Below are 22,642 nucleotides of genomic sequence, written 5' to 3'. Positions count from 1 at the left end.
AATTACAGGCCAATAGGTTTTAGTCAGCTGAAACTCTCTAGGAGAAAGGATTAAAGCTCTGCATGAAACTCACACTATCTAGGGTCTGAGTGTCCACGCAGTTTATAGATTACACAAACAGTGCTAAGGGTCTGGACTTTTTTCCACCACCCCTTGGCCACTGCCAGTGTCTGAGCTTGGACAGAGGAAATACAGCCTCACTCTTTCCCCAGGTAAAACAGCATAATAGCGCACACACACACAAATCCAGACGTTTAACCTTCACACAAATCAAACCGGTTTTCAGCACTTTCAAGAGTCCTTGCTCTCAGAGTCCCTCTTGCGCACAACTCCAGCCAAAATCAGCAGGAGGTGCTGGTGAAAGGAAAGCAGAAAAAGCAAAGCACTACCTGATGCAACGATTAACAATAAATTAAATAAGGCAATTCAATCTCATTATTAGAGAACAGCAAACAAGGTAACAGCAGGAGCTAGTAAATTCCCACTGATTTGGTTAGGAGTACTTTATGATCTATGCTGCTCAGGGCATTAAGACCTACCTGGGAAGGAATGCTCCCCTCCAGCAGAAGGGGGGGCACTGTTCTGTATATGAACAAAACCTTTTACTTTTTTTTTTTTAATTTCATCATTATCTCAAAACTTAAAGGGACAAGTAGTAACTCAATACAGGTGTGTGTAACTCTCATGCAGCATCAGTTTAAGTAAAACTGGGTCCTTGCATAGCTTCTGAACTTTCTCTAAATGTTTCCCCAGGACCAAATGCAGAGAGAAAAATGCATTGAAAAATCACAAGTCAGATAAGAATACAAGATCTAACAGAACACTCTGGTGTTCAAGTATTTGCTACTACTTTTAACGCACTACAAGGGCTCCAGTCCTGTGTTACCTCTTTCTCAAACCAGTTCCTGACAGACAAATGACCTTGTGATATCTGACCTTCCTTTGATCAGTGTCTGAAAAACTGTGATGGAAGCACATCTTGATCACAGTAAATGGGCATGCTGCCACAGTATGGCTACACTTCAAATAACCCAGGTATTGTCCTCTACACCACAGCCATAACTACTCACATAAGGGCTACTCTGACCTAGAGAAAGTACCTCCGTAGAAATTGATTGTCATTTCCTAGGGAGCTTTTTATCCTCACAAACCTTTAAGCCATTACAAAAGCTGAAACCCTTTATTTGTGATGGCAGTTCTAAACCAGCCAGCACTCCCACTAATTTCAGTGAGGGCTTGCCTACGTGCTGGTATTGTAAACAATATTCAAACACCTTCGCTTTGAGAGAACAAATCTAAGTGTTGAGCATTGTGCCAATTTAAAATTACCTGTTACAATACAGGTAGATTTTAAGGATAGTTCAGACAAGCTGTAAATATTCTTTAGGCAAAGACTAACAGACTACATAAAAACCCAGAGATTTTCAGTAAAAGACTCCTGCATGGAAGATTGACATACAGAGCAATACACTAGGAGAACTCTAGAAGAAGCAGGAAAAGTGCTCATATTCCCAGCTAAAGTATTACACATAAGCCATATACAGCATCTCACCAATGAAGAAAACATTTTAAAACACAGGCTCATTCAGCTCTGCTTTTCAGCAAAGGAATCCTAAGTACCTACTTTAGTGACAGCTTGAGTTTTTACCTTTCCAGTCCTACTATCCCTGCAGAGCCTGCAGCGCACTCGCACACCAGGAGAACTTCCAGGTGTGGATCCCAGAGACCTCTGCCACCCTGCTGATGTGGCTGTGCTTGCAGAAGCTTCACCTAAAAGACATATGCCTGCTGGGGAGGCTTAAAGAAAGCAGCCTGGCTTAGGCTTCAAATGCACAACCTTTCCTAGCTCTCAGTCCCCATGCCTGTCAGCCAAGCAGGCTCTGTTTCCTGAATTCATCCAAAACCCCAGCCAAAATCCCTCCTGAGATCTGTCAGAGTAAGGCAGGAAAACCTGTGTACTTGACGTGTTTAACTTAATGTGGCTTGTTTGACAGAAACAGGCAAGGGGACAGGCACACAAGCCACTGAGAGAGCAGACTGAGGGAGGTGGTGATCTTCAGCAGGGAAGAAGAAACAAGCACCTTAAAACAATTAGTTCCTCCTCTGCAGGGCTGGCAAATGGTTTTCTTGTCAGGAAGCTATTCTGATCTACATCTGCACCAATACAAGAATATTTTCAGAGATGCTTTTCAGAGTCCAGTTCAAAGTGGTTGATTACAGGGAGCTTGATTTGCACGCACAAAAGAAAGGAATATCCCCTGCATAGTTTCTGGGAGATCCGGACATTTTGGGGGTAGAAGAAAACAAGTTTGGGTTAGTGGTTTTAAGCACATTATTTCCCCCTTCACAGACTTAATCAATCAACCCCATTCAGAGGTGCACTGATTGCAGGCAGAGCTTCCAAACATCTAGAAACTCTCTCTCTCCCTACTGCAAACAGTAGCAGCTTTGTTCCTTATAAATGAAACCAGCCTTACTGCTTATCTCTACCTGAAGGCAGAATAATCCCAGCTTTGGTAGCAAAATTATCCCTGCAGTAGCCAAACAAAACAAAGAAGAGTTTGATTTCAGGCAGAGAACCAAGAAAGTCTTCTGGACTCCATAATCAACAACATGTTCTATAACATCATTTAATCTAAAAGAGGAGAAAACCAGCCCAGGACAGACATAACCTATAAGTAAACGTATTTCGGTAAGAAAACATTATCCCCGATGCAGCACACCTAAAACTGCAGAAACACTAGAAGTTCTTATGCAGGTACTTAAACTGTTATCAGCTAGATCCTCTGCTCATTGTGGGAATCATAAAATATATCAGTGGGATGAAGCCTGACCAAATAGGCAGATAAGAACAGCAAATTTACAATTTCTTAATATAGATACTTAACTTGATATTTGCAGTGACTGAATACTTGCAGCCTCACTGAATATTAATGGAATAGTAAAAAAGTTAAACATCTGCATATTTATCAGAATTAGTTCTATATTTTTAGCAATAAACCAAGTGGATTAATGATTTTTCAATTATAATCTCTTCAGTACATATATTTCTAGATGTTGGTTTTCTTTTGTTGAGGTAGAATCTCAGCTCTTGTTTTTCACTTTCCCAGTTCTCCATAAAATCATAGCATGTTCTTTTCCACTAGGATCTGTAAGGCAGAGTGCCCCTACCTCCCTGGATCTCAGGAGGAAGAATCAGGACATGGTAGAAAATTTTGTCTCTTCAAAATATTAATTCTCTTGTTCAGGGTTCAGAGAGCTCTCAAAGCACTGTGTAAACAGCTCTTGATCTTGTAGACTGGCAATCAAAGAAAGGTTTAGAGCAATTTTATCAGCCATGCAACATCAGAACCGGAGGATGGTTTCCTCATGGTAAGAGCAGAAAAGCTATAACCAGCCCTTGCTCTGAAACTCAACTGAGGTGCTACTGTGTGTAAGAGAGACAAGTCAGCTTAGGCCTCTTGGATGGGGGCTCTGAACAACCTGATCTAGTTGAAGATATCTTTGCTCATTGTAGGGGTGTTGGACTTAGTGACCTTTAGAGGTCCCTTCCAACCCAAACCATCCTACGATTCTGTAATTCTATAAATATACATACAAAGATCTTCCGGGGCACCAGGGACAAATCCAGCCATGGATTCATAAAGCTCTTCATCAGATCCAGGATTCAAGGAGCATTTCATTAACAGATCAGTGGACAGATGAGCCATAGACTCATAAACAGATTCATCCTCCTCGCCTTGCATGAGCTCTTCCTTAATGTGACTCTTCAGCATATCTGCAGTTTCCTGCAGAGAAAGGAGGGCAAGAAAAAAAATCCAACACATTCAAGTCTCATTTAAATAAAGAAACTGGAGAATCAAAGCAAGCTAAAGATATCTCACTCTCCCATGACTGATGGAAAAAACCTTCTAAAAGTAGCCATTCCCAATGACTAAGACTTCTCAGAGGAATTAAATCCCCACTACAGCTGTCTGGGCCCTGCCTTCAAGATCTATGTTGTATTAATAGGTAATGAAGGTGAGAAACAAATTGGTGCTGACACACTCTGACTACTGATTACAGCCTCTCCTCCCCTTGTTTTCATGTCCTACCTCATGTCTGTAAACTCCTAGAACACAAGCAAAGCTCATTCTAAAAATACAAAGGCTTGTCAAATGCTATTTTGGGGTAAGCATAACTGACCAGAAGGGGGAAAGCTTGCCGCATGTGCAACAGTTACAAGAAAGCAAAGTTTTAGCTTTGATGTAGATTCAGTTTCAGTTTCTTGCCATTACCAGAAGCACGTTCACACCCAAAGTGGGAGTACACAGACCCCCTTCTGTGAGATTAACAGGAAACCTCACAGCACGCAGCTGTTCATGTAATACAGGCAACTTTCAATTCACAGGACAGCAGAACCCTTTTCTCACATATTTGCAACATGGGGCAGGGGGGGCGGTGAGCAGATCTTCACCAAACCATGCAAGGGAGCAAAATATAAAGCTTCGTCCCAGCCCCCTCCCCAAGCTCCAACTATGTCACAAGCACAACCACCTTAACCTGTTGCAGAACTGCAAGATATTCTTCCATCCACAACAGCTACCTTCACGGGCCACACACGACATGTGTGTCAAAACTGCCTACACATCTTCCCTCCACAGTCAAAGCAGGTCAGGCAGGTAGCTCATTTGATGTGTTAGAGAGGTGCAGGGGAACTTTTGACAGAGAGAAAATTAGGTGAGTAAAGAGGTTTACTGGAATTTTCAGATACCCATACTAGTAGTACTTCTAGCCACTACCTTGCAGTGGACACACAGGTGCAGATCATTTGTGTGCTCTGGTACTAAGCTGCACTAGCCAGATGGTCAGTAGCAGGATCTACTCTCAACACAGGTCTGTCACTGTGCTGGTGGAGAGGAGAACATGGGAGAAGCAGAGTACTGCCCTAAGATGTTGGAAAGGCTTCCTAAGCATCTCTCGCTTACCTAATGCAAAGATTTTAATTACACAATTTACAGTTTCTGCATCCCTCCCGATCTCAGAACAGGGAATGGCATTTATTTAGCTCTAGCATATAATGCTAGGTTCATGCTTATTTCAAGAAGCAAGCCCCAAGTTGCCTGGTGCAGCTGGAGTCAGGTCCATCCCGACATGTCAAAGTACCATTTTCTGGGAATGGGGCTAGCTCAAAGAGAAGTGAATTGGGCTCCCAGACAGAACAAGTAGGAAACAGAAAGCTATCCTAATGCAGAAATGGAAGAAATAGATTTGGAGCAGGCAGACTACACAGATGAGCTGTGAATGAGCTAATAAGCAATCCAGACTGCACTATGACTAATCAGAGAGCACCCCAGATTGTACCTTCCCAAACATATTCTCTTCCCATATTAGTCCCTAAAGTAAGCAGGATGAAGGGGCTGTAGTTTTCCCAAGATCAGAGGTTAGAAGAGTACACCAGGCACCAACCACATCCCTGCAGAAACTTCATTAGAAGGATGGATGATAAAGGAACCCAGCATGGTAGTCTCTGCTTCCATCTCATCTGCTGTGCAAAAGCCCCAAGAACTTCCTCAGCTCCAGAGATGCACCCAACCCTCCAGCCTGGAATCTTTCAGCATGGTTAGATGTCTGTCTTCTACACCCTACCATACCACACTGCAACCGTTATTAGCTCATAACTTCTGCTCCCACAACATCAAGTGCCAAGCTTGGTGCCACTGCCCACACTTGCTGTGGGACAGCGCAGGACTGCTGCCTCCTCTTACCACATATTCATCGATGAACTGGCGGAGGTCCTTAAAGCCATGCTTTTCTGCAATAGTGTTTGGATAGTGGCCATACTTGTTGGCTACACTGTAGGCCTGCAGTGCTCCAGGGCATGTCAGCAGCAAGGCAGTGAGGTTCTTCAGCCCATATCTTGCAGAAAAGTGAAGCAGTGTTGGCAACTCCTCATCCCTCTGATCTGTGAGAAAAGGAGCCTGTTAGAATCCAAGTTTCTCTCTAACAGCAACAGAGCCAGTAGGTGAGAAACCAAGTTCCTAGCAAATACTCAGACCAAAGCAGATGTGAAAGCCCTGAAAAGTATAAATACATTTTCAAAATGGAACTAACCTTGCAGAAATCAACTGAAGTACCTAGTGCATCTCAAGGCTTAAGTCCTATGACCTCTAGTGGGGAATCTGGCACTGTACCAGTGAAACATATCTAGGATCACAGGTTTGCAAGGACCTCTTAGATCATTATTCCAGTAGGATAAAGCTGCTGTAAGGCAACCATGTCACAGTGCCTCACCAATCAAACTGCTTGGTGCCCACTGTGCACCTTAGAGCAGAGTCACAGGGTTGAGGGAAAAGGACTTGGCTGGGAAGAAATGCCATGTGGGACTGGGAGAAGAACAAGTGAAGAAAATATGAGACACATTTTAGGGAGCATCATCTTTTCACTTTGGTTGTGTTTGAAGGTGTCTACATAGCTGCATCTGTCACAGTGCAAGGAAGTGAGACTGGTGCATGTAATAAAAAAGGGTCACCTGATCCAAACAGCAATCCCCAATCTACAGGCATCATGAGAAACTGAGCTTCTTGACTGAGATCCAAGATTTTTGAGACAGCCTGTTCAGGTATCAGACACTCCAGTGTTAATGCACTCCAAGGTAAAACAACTGATCCAGATGAAGTTTGAAAAGAAAACAAAAATCTTTCAACTTACTTGTTGTCATATCTTCTTCTTCCAGCTGGTTTATTCCAAACAGGTGTAAGCCACTGGCAGGAATGTTCTTCTTCAGTGACTCAGTCAACAGTTTGTCCAGTTCTTCTATGCTGTATGGCACAATTTTAAAGGCCTGGAGATAAATGAAAAATTATTTTGTTTGGGGGAGACTGGAGATTCAGTTAAGGTGATATTTATAAAGTGTTTTGTTATGTAGAGCATATCAGAAAATGGTAGACTGAAGGTAGAAATGTTCAGGTCAAGCAAAGGACATTAATAGCTTCCTAGTCCAGAAATAGAGTGTCACTAATCTGCGCAGATGAGAACCATACACTCCACAAGACAGAGTACAATGAGAAAGTCACTCATGCAACTGGAAGCACAGAAAACTTTTATTTCCTACTTCTTGACAGGTATAATCTTACTTTTGATGCTGTTCCAATGAAGTGTCACTCCTGCTTTAAGCATGAACTAGCTCATTTTTAATTGCTCTGGTGTACACTCTGGGTTTGGTTTTTGGACTGGTTCTTAACCAAAGACTGAGAAGCATGTCTGTTCCCCAAATAGAGGCACAGCCCAGTACCAACTGCTCCACAACTTGAACTAAAAAGAAAGGGGAAGTCAGTCTCTCCAGCCCCAGGTACACTGGTGACTAACAAAACTACTCTGTAGGCTTCCGCTACACGGTTGATCAGGGACACGCAGGCAGGCAGCAATGATGACACATCTGGAGAACTTGCTTGTGCAAGTTTTACCCCTCTAATAGGGTTCAGGTACCCCAGCAAAACATGAGAACTGAGGAGTGGCTTTAAAGAAATAAATGCTAAGAATAAACAAATAATTTTATGTTACTCTCCTTCATTCGGCTAGCATGAATCTTTGCTGCCTTTTCACATCTTCTCCAAGAACACTTAGATACAAATTTCCAAACAATTTATTTCTTTACTGTATTTTCCGTTATATCAGGTTCTGTCATCCCAGTCTTTTCAAGTCATCAGGGTCTAAATGTGAGTGTTGACTGACTGCAGTTTTTGTTAGTTCGATAGCCTGAGTCATGTTAACCAGCTATTTGCTGCAGAGACAGAAAAAGCACCCAATGCTTTCGCTAAAAGGGGATATTAAGGTTAAGTGAAAATCCCTAAATAACCTTGCAATCCTTCATTTCAGAAGAGCTATTTCATGGCAAGCAGTTTTGCTTATGTCTACTTGTGTAGGCTCTGAAAGAGCCAATTTCCAAAGCAGCTGTTTGCTGGAGTCATTACCTGGCACATGAACTGTACTGGGTTGGCTGCATTAGTCAACAGACTGCTGATTTCCTCCATGTCGGTGTGATAGGTGACACTTGCTGCTCCCACCATCAAATCCCCTGAATATATCTGCAGAGGCACTGTCCCAGAGGTTAAATCTGAAAAGAAAGAGAAGAAATAACTGTCAAAAGAAACAATGGGAATAGGTCTACATCACATACCTTGAGTTTGGAGATACTGCCAGCTAGATACCAAAACAGTTTCTGTTTTATTGAATTAATGAAGAGTAAGGAAAAAGGAGATTATGTTGGTCTGAACACTAGGTAGGAAAGTACTTTGGAACTTCCTTCTTCATAGTTATATCAATGCACATCACCTGTGACCTGCTAGGTCTTCTGCTAACAGCAGACTGGACCACTAACGTTAACATTACACCATCCCAAACTAGAAAGCCTCCCATCTCTCCACACCTGACTTCCTCTGGCACAGTCTCTAAAACATGCCATAAAATATGAGAGCTGGGGAAGGAGGGGAGAAAAAACAGAAATTCACTAGGGGGTTTGCAACCCCTGTCTACCCCTGCAACCCCTGTACTAGTCTCTGAATGAAATCAACTTAAAAGAATTCCAGCTTTGCAACTTGACCCATGCCTAGGATTTATCTCCTGCTTGCATCTTGGGAGCTTCTTGATGTTTTATTCAGTGTGCATTCATAGGTCTGAACTTGCTCTTTCAAAACCAAATATTTTGAATCCCAGTGAAATTAATCTTTCTCTGTATATGTGCTTGGCTGTCAACAACTCAGGAACTGATGAAGAGAATTAAAAATATATTTCTTACTGTTAGAAACTGCAAAACTTACATAGTTGTACACTTCATCAATATGAAGGTCATGTTTATAATTCAAAGTGCAAGTTAGTTTCCAGGTCCATGTTTAAATTATAAATCTCAATTTAAGACAGATTAAGTTGAACATTTTTATGTGGGTGAGGTCACCTTCTTTAAATCAGTCCACCTCACTGAATTAATAGGAGTCGCTATAATGACTATTAATCTCTGTTCTCAGATCTGCCACAATGACTCTTCAAAGAGGACAGACCAAAGTAGATAGAATAAAATCATGCCAGGAAATTACTAGCAATCTGTAAGGCTCAGAAATCTTGCCCCTAAAGTTTAGTGAACCTGACATTTAGACAACCTACAGTTTTGTAAATATAAATATCTAGAGTGACAGAACATATGTAAATTGAAAGGTAAGCCAGGATAAATAGTTTCAGTTCTGATCACAGAGAGATCAACATTAAACACATGCTGTTACAGTCATGCAATTATTTACCGACACTTACCTTTCTCTTGGTGCCCTGCCAGTAGTAATGTGGTGGTGATTATAACATGCAGCTAAGTTCAAAGTGCTTTACAAGCTGCAAACTGCTCTCAGAACTCCCAGTAAGGTGTTTCTACACTGCAACCCTGCCGCTGCTGAGGGGAAAACAGAGCCCCCAAGCAAAAGTCTATCTCAATTCCTTATCACAAAAGCATCACAAATGAGAATGTGAGTTCAATATTTCCCAGCCCCAAATTCTCCTGTGCTGCAACCTTTACCCTTATCCCTCTGGAACTTTTCAGGACAAGCAGGCTGAGATAGGAAGAAGCAATGGGGTGAAGAGAGGAGGGAAATCTCAGCCCAGCTTACTTGGAGCCTCCACAGAGATTGTGTACTCATTCTCCATCTCAGCCAGCACACGCACAGACGATGCATTCTCTGGAGAGAATTCAACTTCAGTTTTCACTTCACCGTCTAGTTTACATTTCATGATAATATAAACTGTTGTCTGCACCTAAGAGAAAAGGCATTACAACATGCACATTCATAACATAAGAACACTTTAAGTTCCTTTTCTAGGGATTTTGTTGTCATTGCAACTAACAAATTTTCATCTGCCATTTTCATAGTCCTGAATATTTTTCATGAGCATCTTCCAGTCATGAAGTAACTGGGCAGCTGGCTTCTGTTACAGTTTGCACCAGCATAGATACATGCATTAAGGTGATAAAACTCCAGACTTATCAACTAGATTTATAAACTGAGTAAAGCCGGATTTATAATACTGTTTAGTTTCAACTCTATCACTCTTCCCTCAAGCAGCACAGCCCCCTTCTAAACAGAAAAAAAGGAAGAAACTTTCAGTATGAGGGGATGCTATACTAAAAAATGCTGGTTTTCAGATGGAAAGCCATGATCCAAGCTCTTTGGAGTCACTTGCAGGACATGCACCAGAATTGTCGTATTAACTCTACAGCCTGGATGCAGTCTAATTGGCTCATTACGATCACTTTACTCCACTTGCCACCCCTAAATCTCACTAGAATGTAAGATGGGAAGTCAAGAGTGTGAACCTGCCTCACAGCACACAAGGCAAACAGCAATGTTAATGAGACTTTCTGTCAATAATTGACATTGCAGCCTAGACAACAGTGGGCACTGCATGGTGCCAGGCTATTTCTGGGCCCAGGGCACTGAGCTCATGAAACAGAGACATTGAGGACAGCAGGCTGAGAGGGAAGGTGACAGAAAAGGAATTAGGGACTAATTCCCAGGCCTGTAAAGCTGTCCATTACTGAGCAGTATAATGGGTTGCACAAGCCCACAGTAACAACGTAGCCCAAGGAGGTGACATACAGTACCCCACAACGTATGCGGTCAGGCTGCACCATCGGATGGTCCCCAGTGCTCTTGGATGACCCGTGTCCTTCACTCATGGCAAGTCTGTGGGGGTAAACTGGGTTCTTCTCGTCTTCCGCTTCTGTATCAGTCACAGAGTCACAGCCTGAGTCTAAAAGAAAGCATACAGAGTTCTGTTACATCACTCCCCTTTGCTGAAAATGCATATCATGTGCATCCATTCTGAAAAACAGCCAGGGAAGTGGTGGGGTGAAACTTGCTATTCTTCTCAAAGTAATGCTTAGAAAAGGGGACCTAGTCAAAGAAAGGGAAACTACAGAGCTTCTTCTTTTATTTCCTTATGTGGAGAACACCCACAAAGACACAAAAGTGCTGGAGTAGCACTGAACATGCTTACAAAACAAAAAACAATGCCACTAGTTGCTGAGATGGATAGTTCCTTCTCACATTAGATAGGGAAACTAGTATGTCAATATCTAATAGAAGAATGATTGGCAACTGGACTCATCTGACTCCAGCTGAACTTTGAGTACATTGTAGGATGGGCAGCAGCCTTTAGCCTTCCTCTCTGAAAGCAAATGAAGAAAACCAACTTTTATTTCATTTCAGTAGCATCTTTAGTTTTCTGGATCCTGCTTATGTTGCTCACCCCAACTCCCAAGTTCATTACTGTGTCACCAAAATACACCATGAAGCACTAGTTTGAAGGGATCCTGTTCTTCAAGCAAGAAAGATAAGCTCCTGCGCCCATACAACAGTGAAACTGAAACCCAGAGCCTTTGTGTTGAAGAATAACAGTACTCTACCCAAACAGACCCAAGAGTAGAAGTAAATGCATGTAACAATACAATCTGTGTGTACAAAACAATGTTCTCATTCTTGTTTCCCAGTAATAGCATGGATATTGATGGAAGAGCAAACTGAAATTATATCACTGGCTGCAAAAAAAAGCCTAGCAAGAATTAAAATAGATTACAGGCCTCCTACCCCTGCTAGGAAACACTTTTCCTGGATAGAGAAAGGAAACAGACAATTTTGTATCTACTTAGTAGAGAGCACTTTCTTATCTAGTTTCTACCTCTTGATTCACATGATTCACACCGTTTCTCCCACCTCCCAAAACATCTGGTGAAAGTCACTGATTTCCCCTTGCCAGAAGACCAGCATGAAATCTTGAAACTCTACCTGCCATGGCCAAAATTTTTAAACCCTGCAAAAATGTGGAGCAGTCAAGGACTTCAGACAACATTTTGAAAGTTATTTGTTATTGACTACTTACTGTAAAACACATCTGTGAAGAGCAGTACAAATTATTTACTAGATGAAAGCTCAAATTTGGACTGGCAGAGGTTTTACATCAGTAAAAAATGCTGTATTTAAAATACTCAGTCCTGATAAGACCTAAACGATCAACCACACTGTCTAATCTGTGGCATCCATACAGCAAAGTTGCCAACAGTCCAGGTTTTACTCAGAATCCCCCAAGCTCAGGGTACATTAAGTTTCCACAAAACAAGAGAGTCAAAGTTATTAAAGCAGGCTTATATTAAAGCAGGCTTCTATTTGGAGTTCATGGCCTGCTAGTTTCAAACAGTGAAGCTAGAAGCCAGGTAGGAATTTAAATCTAGACTACTTCATTATTATAATTACCAAAGACTTAAACTTAGGCCATTTGAAATTCTTTGTCATGTACTTCTAAATTTTTTTCTATACATTTAAATGGGATTTTATGAATTATACAAATGCAACTTTGCTTTCAGGAGACAGGCTTTAAGCCACAAAATTTTAGCAAATCATTCAGCTGACATTTTTTTTCCACAAACAGTGGTGTATATATGCTTAACTTTAAGTATGTGAATCACTCCACATGGCAAGGAAACCTACTCACATGAGTACAAGTAGATTGCTGCTTTGACGTTTGCTGCAGAAAGAGTAAAGCAAAAAATCTGCAGCTCAGCTCTATAAAATTCAAATAAGGCATCACCACCAACATCAACATTTCTTGAAAGAAACCTAGTACAGTACATGTAATTTAGCAAATAGATTTTAAAACTGCACCAACATAAACATACAGATTTTACTAAGAAACTACTTTGACACAAGCCTATAAACTGAAGGTGGTCTTTTTGGATTTTTAGACAGTGGTACTAAGTATTACAGAAAACGGACTGAGGTTTTAAATTCCTTAACTCAATATTTTAATTGATACTCTCCAAAGTCATCAGCTGCAAGAGGCAGACTCCAGTTTTGGGAACCCTTCTCTTACAGAAAGGTGGCTACTCCCACCCGGGAGTGTGACACTGCCCAGCTGCACAGTAGAAAATAAAGCACTGGTCCCACGTCCTTCACTTACGTGACAGCTGCCACGTCAGGCGTTTGGCACATGCAGAGCAAGGCACCGGGTCTTTTGGGGAGGAGGAGAAGAGTCAACTGTGACCAGAAGTGTCTCTAATCTCTGTTGGTTTTTTCCCAACATGACTACATCAGAAAGACTACGCTCATTGCAGACGAGAGCAAATGATGACCAAATTGCAGCAAAGCATTAATGTTCCTGTAACACATGCACAAGCTGACAGTGGCCAGCATCCTGACACTGAGGGCATCATTCCCACCCCAATATGGAACCATTAGTGTGGTAATTTGTATCTCACTTGCCCACCACATGGTCTGTTTCAGAAGAAAATGAAACCTAAAGCTATGGATCTCAGCTACAACATCTACAGTAAGCAAGGATAATAGGCAAACAAAGACAGAACAAGCCCCCTGGTCTTTCTGCTTTACTGATGTTATTTGATATTAGAGACAAATTAACAGATAAGACTTTTTAAGAAGTTCGGACATTGCCTGATCCTGTTTTGCACTTCCGCATTCTCATAACAGAGTTGACTGCCCGGAGGTGATATGTAAGAACAGAGCTGTTAGGTAATATGGGAAAGAAGCAAGCAATGTTAATCAGTAACTGGATTAACAGCTGACGCAACAGGCACTCAGAGTTTCGGGTATGAATTATTCATCTGTTTTTTCATTCAGAAAATTCTGAAATTCCAAATTACCAGCTTCTCACATAAGCAGTGAAGTAATGCTACAGTCATCTTGCAAGTTCTAGTGATGGGCTTCTGACTTGTGAACATGCAAGTACTAGAAGAGGAAAGCATCCCATTACATTCTATATATCCATGCTCTAAAGATACTTGAGTAATGGCAACTCACTTGCATATACAGATTCCAGAATTATATCATCGTAATGATACTATGATTTTATGATTCTCTGATACCCAGGCTAGAGAGTCCACCACTGAGGAGATGAATAGAATCATTAGAAAACTAAGTGAATACCTGAATTGAGCTTCTCCATGAGCAGCTGCTGTAGTCAACAGCTTGTGGTATAAAGGGCTCTGTCTTGACTGCAGGGCCTTTCTGTTCCCCTTTAAGTTAAGGCTACCTCGGGCCACACTTGAGTCTGTGAAATACTTGTGAGAACAGCAGCAAGGGGAGGAGATGCGGTCCAAGAAACGCAACCACATTTCCCCTTGAAGAACATGCCCCCTCCACGAAGCGTCAGCAGCTGTGCCGCAGAGAGCAGCCTCATGCCAGCTCCTTCCCGCCTGCCCTGCCAGGCTCCCTGCACAGCTGCCCTGCAGAAACTCACCCCGGGGAAAAACCCAGGGAAAACACAGGCATGGCCTCGTGCTTCACAAGCCATTTAGCAGCTTTAGAAACCAACGTGAAGCAACCGGTTATTTTGACCTGTGGCTGTACAGCACACACAGCTTGCTCTGTCATCCATTTCCTCCTGGCAAAGCCCATGGGCTATCGGCACGGAGCCGGCAGCTGTGGTTTCTCGGAAGTCAGCCCTTGCACCACAGGACACACGAGTGCTCGGAAGGAGTCAGCAGCCTGTCCAGACCACTCTGTCATCCAGATATTAATGCAAATGGCAAGAACTGGGCCACAGCTTGAACATATAGTTCCTGCATGTGTATATTACCCCCTCACTGCCATCTTGTGAACACTCCATCCATTGATCAGTTCATCAATCAAGAAAACTAGCTTTCACGAGGTGGCAGACACCCAGAGCAAGAGGCAATGCCCTCAAAGAGAGCTTCTGCTGTCACCTGAAGCTTGCAACTGGCCAGCCTCCTTTTCCAAGTGCAAACAAGGACATTAAGTCTTCCAGAGCAACTCCAGTTGCATTTGTGAGAAGCAGGCAGAGTACTAACAAAGCAGAGCAAGTTACCTTTTGTCATGCCAACGTCCAAGCCCTGCTTTACCAAGGAGATACAGGCTCAGCAGCGAAACATCTTGTAATAATCCCTCAATACTGGGTTATGCTGTAGCAACATTTCCCCTTTCAACCAAGCGGAGAGAACCAAGCAGAAAAGCATCAGGTAAACAGAGGAAAAAATACAGGAAAAAGTAAGATTTTGTGAAATTGTCCATAAAGAATAAATAAAGTATGGGACATCTCCCCTTCAAACCTCTTACTCAAACAGCTCATCTACAAGCATAGCACCTAAAACCAGATTTTCAGTTCTGCAAAGAAAGTGGTCACATTTCATTTGTCCTTGGAAGTTACAATAAACTAGTTCTCATTCTCCATCAAGGAAACAAGCTGTATTTCACTATGACAAGTTTCGCTTGAGCTGGTGTGCATACACACACTTGTGCCTCTCTTAAGGACGTTGTATACTTACAAAGAACACAAGTGGGTTATTAAGAGACCTGTTGACAGGACCACTGTTTCAGCAAATTGTAAGAAGCCAGAAGGCAAGCTGCATTGACCTTTGTAACCTAATAAGACAATATCTATCTCTCATACTCAGAAACATACCTAACTCCACAGTTCCTCTATAAAGAGCATCTCATCCAAACTTTAGGACCATTTTTTTTGTTATGTTTTATATCTACAGACATGTAACTGAAAGAAGAAAAATGTCTTTGCAGCAGGTTTTCATGATCTTCATTAAAATCTAACTCAAGTGAATGAATCTGTTCACTTTCTTGGATCAATGTTCCCAAATTCTGCTTCCAAGTAATTTTTTAACTCCGTCTTCGAAACACAAAGTATTTGGAGAAAGCTGAGTCACCAAAAGTTGTTTACAATGCCAAGGGCAACTTCATGTCACTCCTGTAAATACTGGAAGGTAGGGAGGAGAAAGTGGCCAAAAAATACCCTACTTGGGTTTCAGGAACAGGAAACTCAGCACACAGTTTTGAGAACATGAGGTAAATAACAAAGTCTGAAAAGCCACAGGAGTGGAAAGGACATAGAAGAGAAAGCAAAGAGAAAAAATATGAAAAATACCAGGCGCTAGAAAATAGTGATAAAATAAACACCTCAAGCAGGTGGGGAATTGACAGAGAACAGGAAGGTAACTCACAGGATCAAAGATACTTCTGTGGGAATATTCCAGTTTAGGGACAAACGTCACCAGTAACTTTCAGTTGCCTGCTTAGGCTAGGCTCAGTTTTGAATTACTCCTGGCACTCCTTACTAATGTGAAATTAAAAATGGGACTGAGGAGGCAAGGTCATCTGCAAAGCAACTGTGATCACACTGATGCACATAACCACTCCACCTCACATGACATTTCCCGATGCACAAAAGCACAGGTAGGAATCCCAGATAGAATTCCTTCCTGCATTAGGAACAGATGGAAATGGGAAATAGATTAACACACCTCTGCAATTCTTGTCATTGATACAGTGCCACAGAGGTAACAGCTGGGAAACAGCCTGCCACACATCATCGGCCCCAGCCACGTTCCTCAGCCTCCTGCACCTTGACTGCAGATGATGACTGGATGAGAGCTCTCATAGTTCAGTCTGTGGTCACTGGTCTGCAGCCCCTCCTCCTCAGTAGCTGCAGAAGGTGCACTCTTGGTCTGTAGTGCTACAGGTTGCAAAAAACATCATCCACAAAGGTCTATGCACAGGATAGTTTCAGAGAACCTCAGCAGTTTCCCCAGAATGACAAGGCAACACTCAGTAATCCTATCACAGACTGAAGAGGAAATTACAATTCGTGACATCCTGAAAAACTATTTCAAATATACAGCTCTTGCTCATTCACTAGCAGCCCTGAGCTGAGAACAGCACTTTTAATGTAAAGAATAGGATGCACCTGAAAAAACAGTGACTCTTAGAGCTGTAACATGCAAGATCTCAAGGAAAGCAGGCAGTCTGAATCCAGCATGGTTTTCCCTCCAGACCCAGTAACAGACACATGTTCCCTAAATGCAGACCCCTTCAAATACCGTTCTGAGATTATGCCAAATTCTGCTCTTAGAAACCTGATCAGATGAACTAGCACAGTCCTAGAGAAGAAATGTCATCTTCCATTACCTAATAAAGCACATGGGTACCAATACGGCCCTTAGAGTGCTATTACTTCTCCAGAAAAGACTTTGTTCCAGCTCAAATGCACACCTCACTCCAGAGGGTTATCCTGCTTAGTGAGTCTGCTGAGCTGCAAAAAATCATATCTGCGCATTCATGGGAGCATATACAACAGAAAGAGCTATAGCAGTTTAAAACACAACTACACCCATCACAGCCCTCTTTCCCCTTCCTGTCTTTATTTTCACCAGAGGCTATGGCACATGCAGCAGAACCAGCAAAAAAAAGAACACGTTCGGCTGTATCAGTGAGACTCAGGATCTCTGCTTCAGCAGCTGACAGCGGGGGTGTAATCTGAGCTGCCGGTCCCTGAACTCCAGGATGAGGAGGAACATTTACACATTTCACTCATATCTACTGCAAATAGAGTAGCTGTAAACTCAGGGGTAAAACGCAGAGTCCCCCTTATAACACAGAGATAACCCAGTTTATCTGACCATGTCTATAGTGTGCTACAAACGCAAAGTATTTAGCCTGTAGCTCTTTCACTAAGGTTCAAGCAATCATATACCACACTATGCCTGCCTCAAGCTAAAAGCATGCCTGGCTATTGTGGTTGAGAAACTGCAAGCCAACTCATTACAGTTCTCTGAACTCTCAGCCCAAGGGTCTCACCAAGCCTAGCGGTCAATTTGTGATAGGATTAAGTGTATAAATCTAAAGAGCTAGCTGGTGTGCATGGGACAAGAACAGAGACAAGGAAGAGCTTATAAGTAAGATGCAGTGCTCTGGCCACCCAGACAACAGACACTGTGTATGACCAAAATCTCAAGATTTAATCTTCAATTTAAGCACAATGCATAACACTTGACACAACAGAAAAGAGTGTCCACATAGCTGGAATTCAACCAAGAGAGCAGGGTAGCTGCTTTGGAAACATCCCACCAGAAGATCACTGTTCGCCTGAAAGTATGGCTCTACAAGTTGCTTCAGTAGATCTAAGGTCACATCATTACTGAAAAGGCAATCCCGCGCCCTGCCCCTCCTTCAGTTAATCTCCTTGGAACATCACCTTGCAGTCCAATGCCCCACCAGATCACCCAGCCAGATGAAGGGTGGCAAATGAGGTAGACCACTCTCTTCTGCAGCAGTCCATGCTAAGGCCAGCCTATGCCACTGATGAAACTTCCCCCTGGGAAGCTCAAGATCCACTGTTAATCTCAAGTCGCTTTTGAAAAAAGCCTAGGCAGTTTTCTATGGTACTATCAAACAGCCGTGAAAATCCTAGAAAATACAATCCTAGAAGCAAAACAACTCTCCAAGTGCACAACACAGGTCTTTGAAACAACCTGAAATCTGCTACACACATCTCTTCAGACCTACTTTGTAAAACATCTTTGGTTTGACCACACACTCCTGCAAAGATTTTGCAGAAATTACTTCAGCTGTTCCAAACTTGGAAGAAGCCATCAGTGATGGTTACTGGGCTCTTATATTAAGCAGGTGTTTTAAAGCCTTGCCATTCACATTGGCAGATATTTAGAATTTGGCTTAATCACTTGGGAAAATTATTAGAACTAAAAGCTACAGAGAAATATTATCAGTGTTTGTGACATGCGTGAAGTCTGTTATAGCCTGACCCTTCCTAACCACATCAGGTCCTGTACTTTACTAGTTCTGGGCTATCATTTCTTTGTGTCTGTCTAGAAAGCTAGTATGCACCTACGTTAGCACTGCTTGAATCTCATACTGCCATGAAGTATTGCTTTCAATGTGCATAAACCAGGACTTTAAGAAGCACCTAGATGACAAACAACACACCCATACTGCAGCTGGGAAGACTATTTCAACTGTTCGATCCCTTTTGCTACAGATGGATAAGGACGTTCATGCATTTCTCTCAGTGTCACTCAGGGGCTTAGTTAAAGTTTCTCTGATTGCTTTAACTAGCTCTCTGAAGTCTCTGTGCTTCCAACGCCAGTCATTTTTATAACAATACTAGTATCTGTAAGGAAGGACATGCTACCAGACCTTAATTCCTGGTCCAAGAGCGTCACAATTTCCTCTCTTTGACAGGCAGTGAGAACAGCCCGGCTGCAGAGCTCCCATGTAACAAAGCGGACTCCCGTTGCACCCAGAGGGCTGACTAATACCTCACCCGTTCCTCTTCAAAGAGCAGGGTTAAAGAAGCATATCTTCTGTTTCAACACAATATAACAGAGAAAAATACAGTTTTAAGAATTCACTTAACCTTGCCCCTCCAAAAAAGGGGAAAAAAAAAAGAGCAAGGGAGGGAGGGAAGACTGCAGTACAGCAGATAATCATGCTACCTCATTTGTTCAAAGCCACTCCAATAAACTGATAGAAATAAATGCTAGACATAATTCTCAGAGACAGGGGTACTCAGAACATATTCCTTCACAGAGCACCAAGAGCCAGAAGTAAACACCAAACGGTCCCTAGCTTCACATTTCTCTGTACATCAATTCCCGTTCCTTCCTACCTCTAACTTGCTTCCTTTACTACGCTTCTGATATCCAAACAGACTCTGAAGATGCAAGCAGGGATCACAAACTTGGCACAGGCATCCACATCCAGTCTTCGGTTTCTAGAACCTAAGGGCCAAAATGGTTCTTGCAGAAAATGGCAATTGTATGCACGGGACTGGAAACTCTTTGGGAACATTGTGAGGATGTGGGACCACCACATGAGAGCTTGAAGAGATCAACTGGCGAGGCAAATGCAATACTAGGATCTCATACAGACAAGAGACTCCAGCAGGGCTAGAGTAACACTATAGTGAGAGCTGCATGAACCTGGGCCTGCTCACAAGCTGGAGCCTCAGAGATACAGCATTATCTCTCTAGCAACAGAACAGGTCCCAAAGAACCATCTTCTGTAAGGCAAAAGATTAAGGAGGTGGTTTCATAAAGGTATTGATCTGACATAGCTTCATGATCCTTTTCTAAAAAGATGACCAGGGATGTCAAATTAACTCTCAGAAGTCTTTTTTGCTGCATTATTTCCAGGATATATCTTTTAAGGGAGTGGCTTAACATTCCCATAAAGTACTTGGCCATGTCATGCCTCTTTCTAACAAGATTTCTTTCTGCATCCAATATTTCTCAGTGGCCATGCTTTATGAAACTTAACAAGCAGCACAGGAAAGAGCTGCTACACCATTCAGAGCTTGTTCTGCCTCCACATGCAAGAGCAAACTCCACAGGCACTGGAAATCATACTAAAACACTCCCTCTCACAGGAACATGTTCCTGTGCAGGGCAGAATGGACCTGTGGGGAAGGAGGCTGCAGTTCACAGCACCCCCTTCACTACTGCCCCATCTGCAAGTCTCAGTATTAGTCTGACACAGCAGTCCTGACTGAAGTGCTACCTACCAGAAACAGACACAGCACAACAGATACAGTAGCTGCTATTGTCAGGGCAATAGTTACCAATGCCCAGTACAAAGCACCCGCACCTCAATGAATTGTTGTAGTAGCCACCTGAGATAATATCACCACTGTCCTATACTAAAGTGTGCAGATCTGTCACTGTCTGGTGGCTTTTGTGGTTTCTACTGAAAAGTTGCCATTAAAAGTATGCAATGTGAGTTAGCTTATTTTTAATGGGAGAAAAGAAAGGAAAGAGTGTTCAAATTTATCCACAAAAGCCACAGACTATTATTCTAAGTTATGGCACTTGCTTTGTCATTTCTCAGGACATCTCACATACCAGATAACACTGGATTTCACTGTGCTCATGTCCCGAAATAGTTACACAGTAAATCAGAAGGTCGTAAGTTCATCAAGGCCTAACATGGAGCTTGTTTGAGCAATCAAATGAACAAACTCTGATACCCTTCCACAGAAACATTACTGGCCAATGAGCTACACCAGGAAAAAAAACCTGCCTTTTGGTAGAAATCTTGAGATACATAATAGGAATTCATTTATCATCAATGAACAGATCATTTATCATTAACTCCAAAGTAATGGGAGAGCAGCTCCTGCCCAACTTACAAATTCATTGTGAATTTAGAGCTCTACCCCTAAATGGCAGTTACAAGCAAAAGTTAGCAATCAAATAATTACAGAAGTGTCAGGCTGAACTGAATCTCTTGCATTTTACCACTTCATCCCCCTGGGTTGAGACACACTTGATAATATCTTACACATCTGTCCAACCTGACCTCAAACTCCAAGTAGCCTATTCCAAGGTTACTTTATCTTCACAGCTTAAGTCCAGCACAGGACCACAAATACAATTAAGGGACCACAGCATATTTCATACAGAACTCTTCAGCCTGGAGAAGACTGAGGGGAACCTTCAATTTTTACCTGATGGGAGGGAATGAAAAGGAGGGAGCCAGATGTTCCTCTATAGTGCCCACTGACAAGACAGGAGGCAATAGACACAAAGTGAAACACATAAAATCCCATCTGAACAGAAGAAAACACTTTGTCAGGTTGTTCAGGTAGATTGCAAAGTCTCCACCTGCAGAGACATTCAAAACCTGACTGGATATGGTCTTCGGCAATCTGATTTATCTGACCACGTCTCAGTAAGGAGGTTGGACTAGATTATGTCAAGAGGTCCCTTACAACCTGAACAATTCTGTGATGCGCTCTCAGGTTTCACTCATGGTTTCACCAGCGCAACCGAAGAAAGCCAAAAAGTTAATTCAATTCCTTAACATGTACAGGAGGGAGAACAATAACAGCTTCTGCTGTTTCTGTTATACCATTTTCCTCCCAAAGGCTCGCTGCCTTGGTCTTTGGCATTTCTCAATGAGCCCCTCACTAAGTGGAGTAACATTCCAGCTCTTCCTCACCTACAGGGCTCCAGCAAAATTCTCGTCCTCTGTCTAACTGCCTGCTCTCCTCCATATTCACATGCTTCCTTACATCCATTCCTTACCTTCCTATTTTGCAAGAAGTTTGCTGGTACCAATCTTTCTTTCTTTCTTGTCCATTTCATCGCATGAGAACTCAGCTCAGCCAAGTCCACACTCTGTGTTCAGCGGCACGATTCACAGCTGCCATTACATCCAGTTATCACCTTAGCAATATCAGCTTCCCTGAGTTTTTTCCCTGAAAGAGTTTGCTTGGGAACAGGAAGTTCAAAGCCACTGATTAATTAGTAAATGCTTTGGAAACACCAACCTTTAAAGCAGGAAATTTGAAATTTTTCAAGACAACACAGGTAGGGGATGAAATAAATTGGAGAAGTTGAAATGTTCATAATACAAAGCAGATGTCAACTGAGCTTTGAGAACACAGGAGGAAGAGAAAGGTCAGTGACTCCCAGCTGACCAACACACAGAGCACAGCATGGTGTGGTATCACAAGCCAGACAAGAGAGCTTAAGCAGCAGGCTTGTACAGTGCCATCCTGAGCATTTCCATGTCCTTAGTACAGTTATTACACAGCTGGAAAAACTTCCCCATCAGTAACAGGAGCACCTGCAAACAGAAACATTCATGGTCTCTGTAGTTTGCCAGGACTGAAAAATTGTTAAAGTAAAAATGGCACATCTACAGGAGAGCAAGAGTCAGTGTCAGCACAGTTAGTTCTCAATAAGGCTAGATAAATACTTCCTCTTTTCTGAATTTGTACCAAACTAATAAAAATTAAAATAACTTTCAGCATGTGATGTCTGGGGGTGTCACGTCCCCATGATGCA

The 22,642-nt window shown here is 42.4% G+C and overlaps 1 protein-coding gene across 4 annotated transcripts in view; it reads right to left on the bottom strand.

Annotated features, from left to right (window-relative positions):
* The window catches only part of PIK3AP1 (phosphoinositide-3-kinase adaptor protein 1), a 47,047-nt gene that overhangs the window by 11,796 nt on the left and 12,609 nt on the right, over positions 1–22,642 (bottom strand). For 3 of the 4 annotated variants that reach the window (XM_021284282.2, XM_065067503.1, XM_065067504.1), the window contains 6 exons: positions 10,622–10,770; positions 9,630–9,774; positions 7,953–8,095; positions 6,691–6,823; positions 5,748–5,944; positions 3,599–3,788 (listed from right to left, as the gene is read on the bottom strand). In XM_021284282.2, coding sequence (XP_021139957.2) covers positions 3,599–3,788; positions 5,748–5,944; positions 6,691–6,823; positions 7,953–8,095; positions 9,630–9,774; positions 10,622–10,696 — 883 coding nt within the window. In that variant the 5' untranslated portion in view covers positions 10,697–10,770. Of the gene's footprint in view, positions 1–3,598; positions 3,789–5,747; positions 5,945–6,690; positions 6,824–7,952; positions 8,096–9,629; positions 9,775–10,621; positions 10,771–13,955; positions 14,107–22,642 lie in introns of those variants that run through there. The other variant, XM_021284283.2, reaches the window with a different exon arrangement.

Source organism: Columba livia, chromosome 6 (genome assembly GCF_036013475.1).
Source record: "Columba livia isolate bColLiv1 breed racing homer chromosome 6, bColLiv1.pat.W.v2, whole genome shotgun sequence".
NCBI lineage: Eukaryota > Metazoa > Chordata > Aves > Columbiformes > Columbidae > Columba > Columba livia.
Note: the sequence above shows the minus strand (reverse complement) of the source record. Positions and strands in the feature narration are given on the sequence as shown.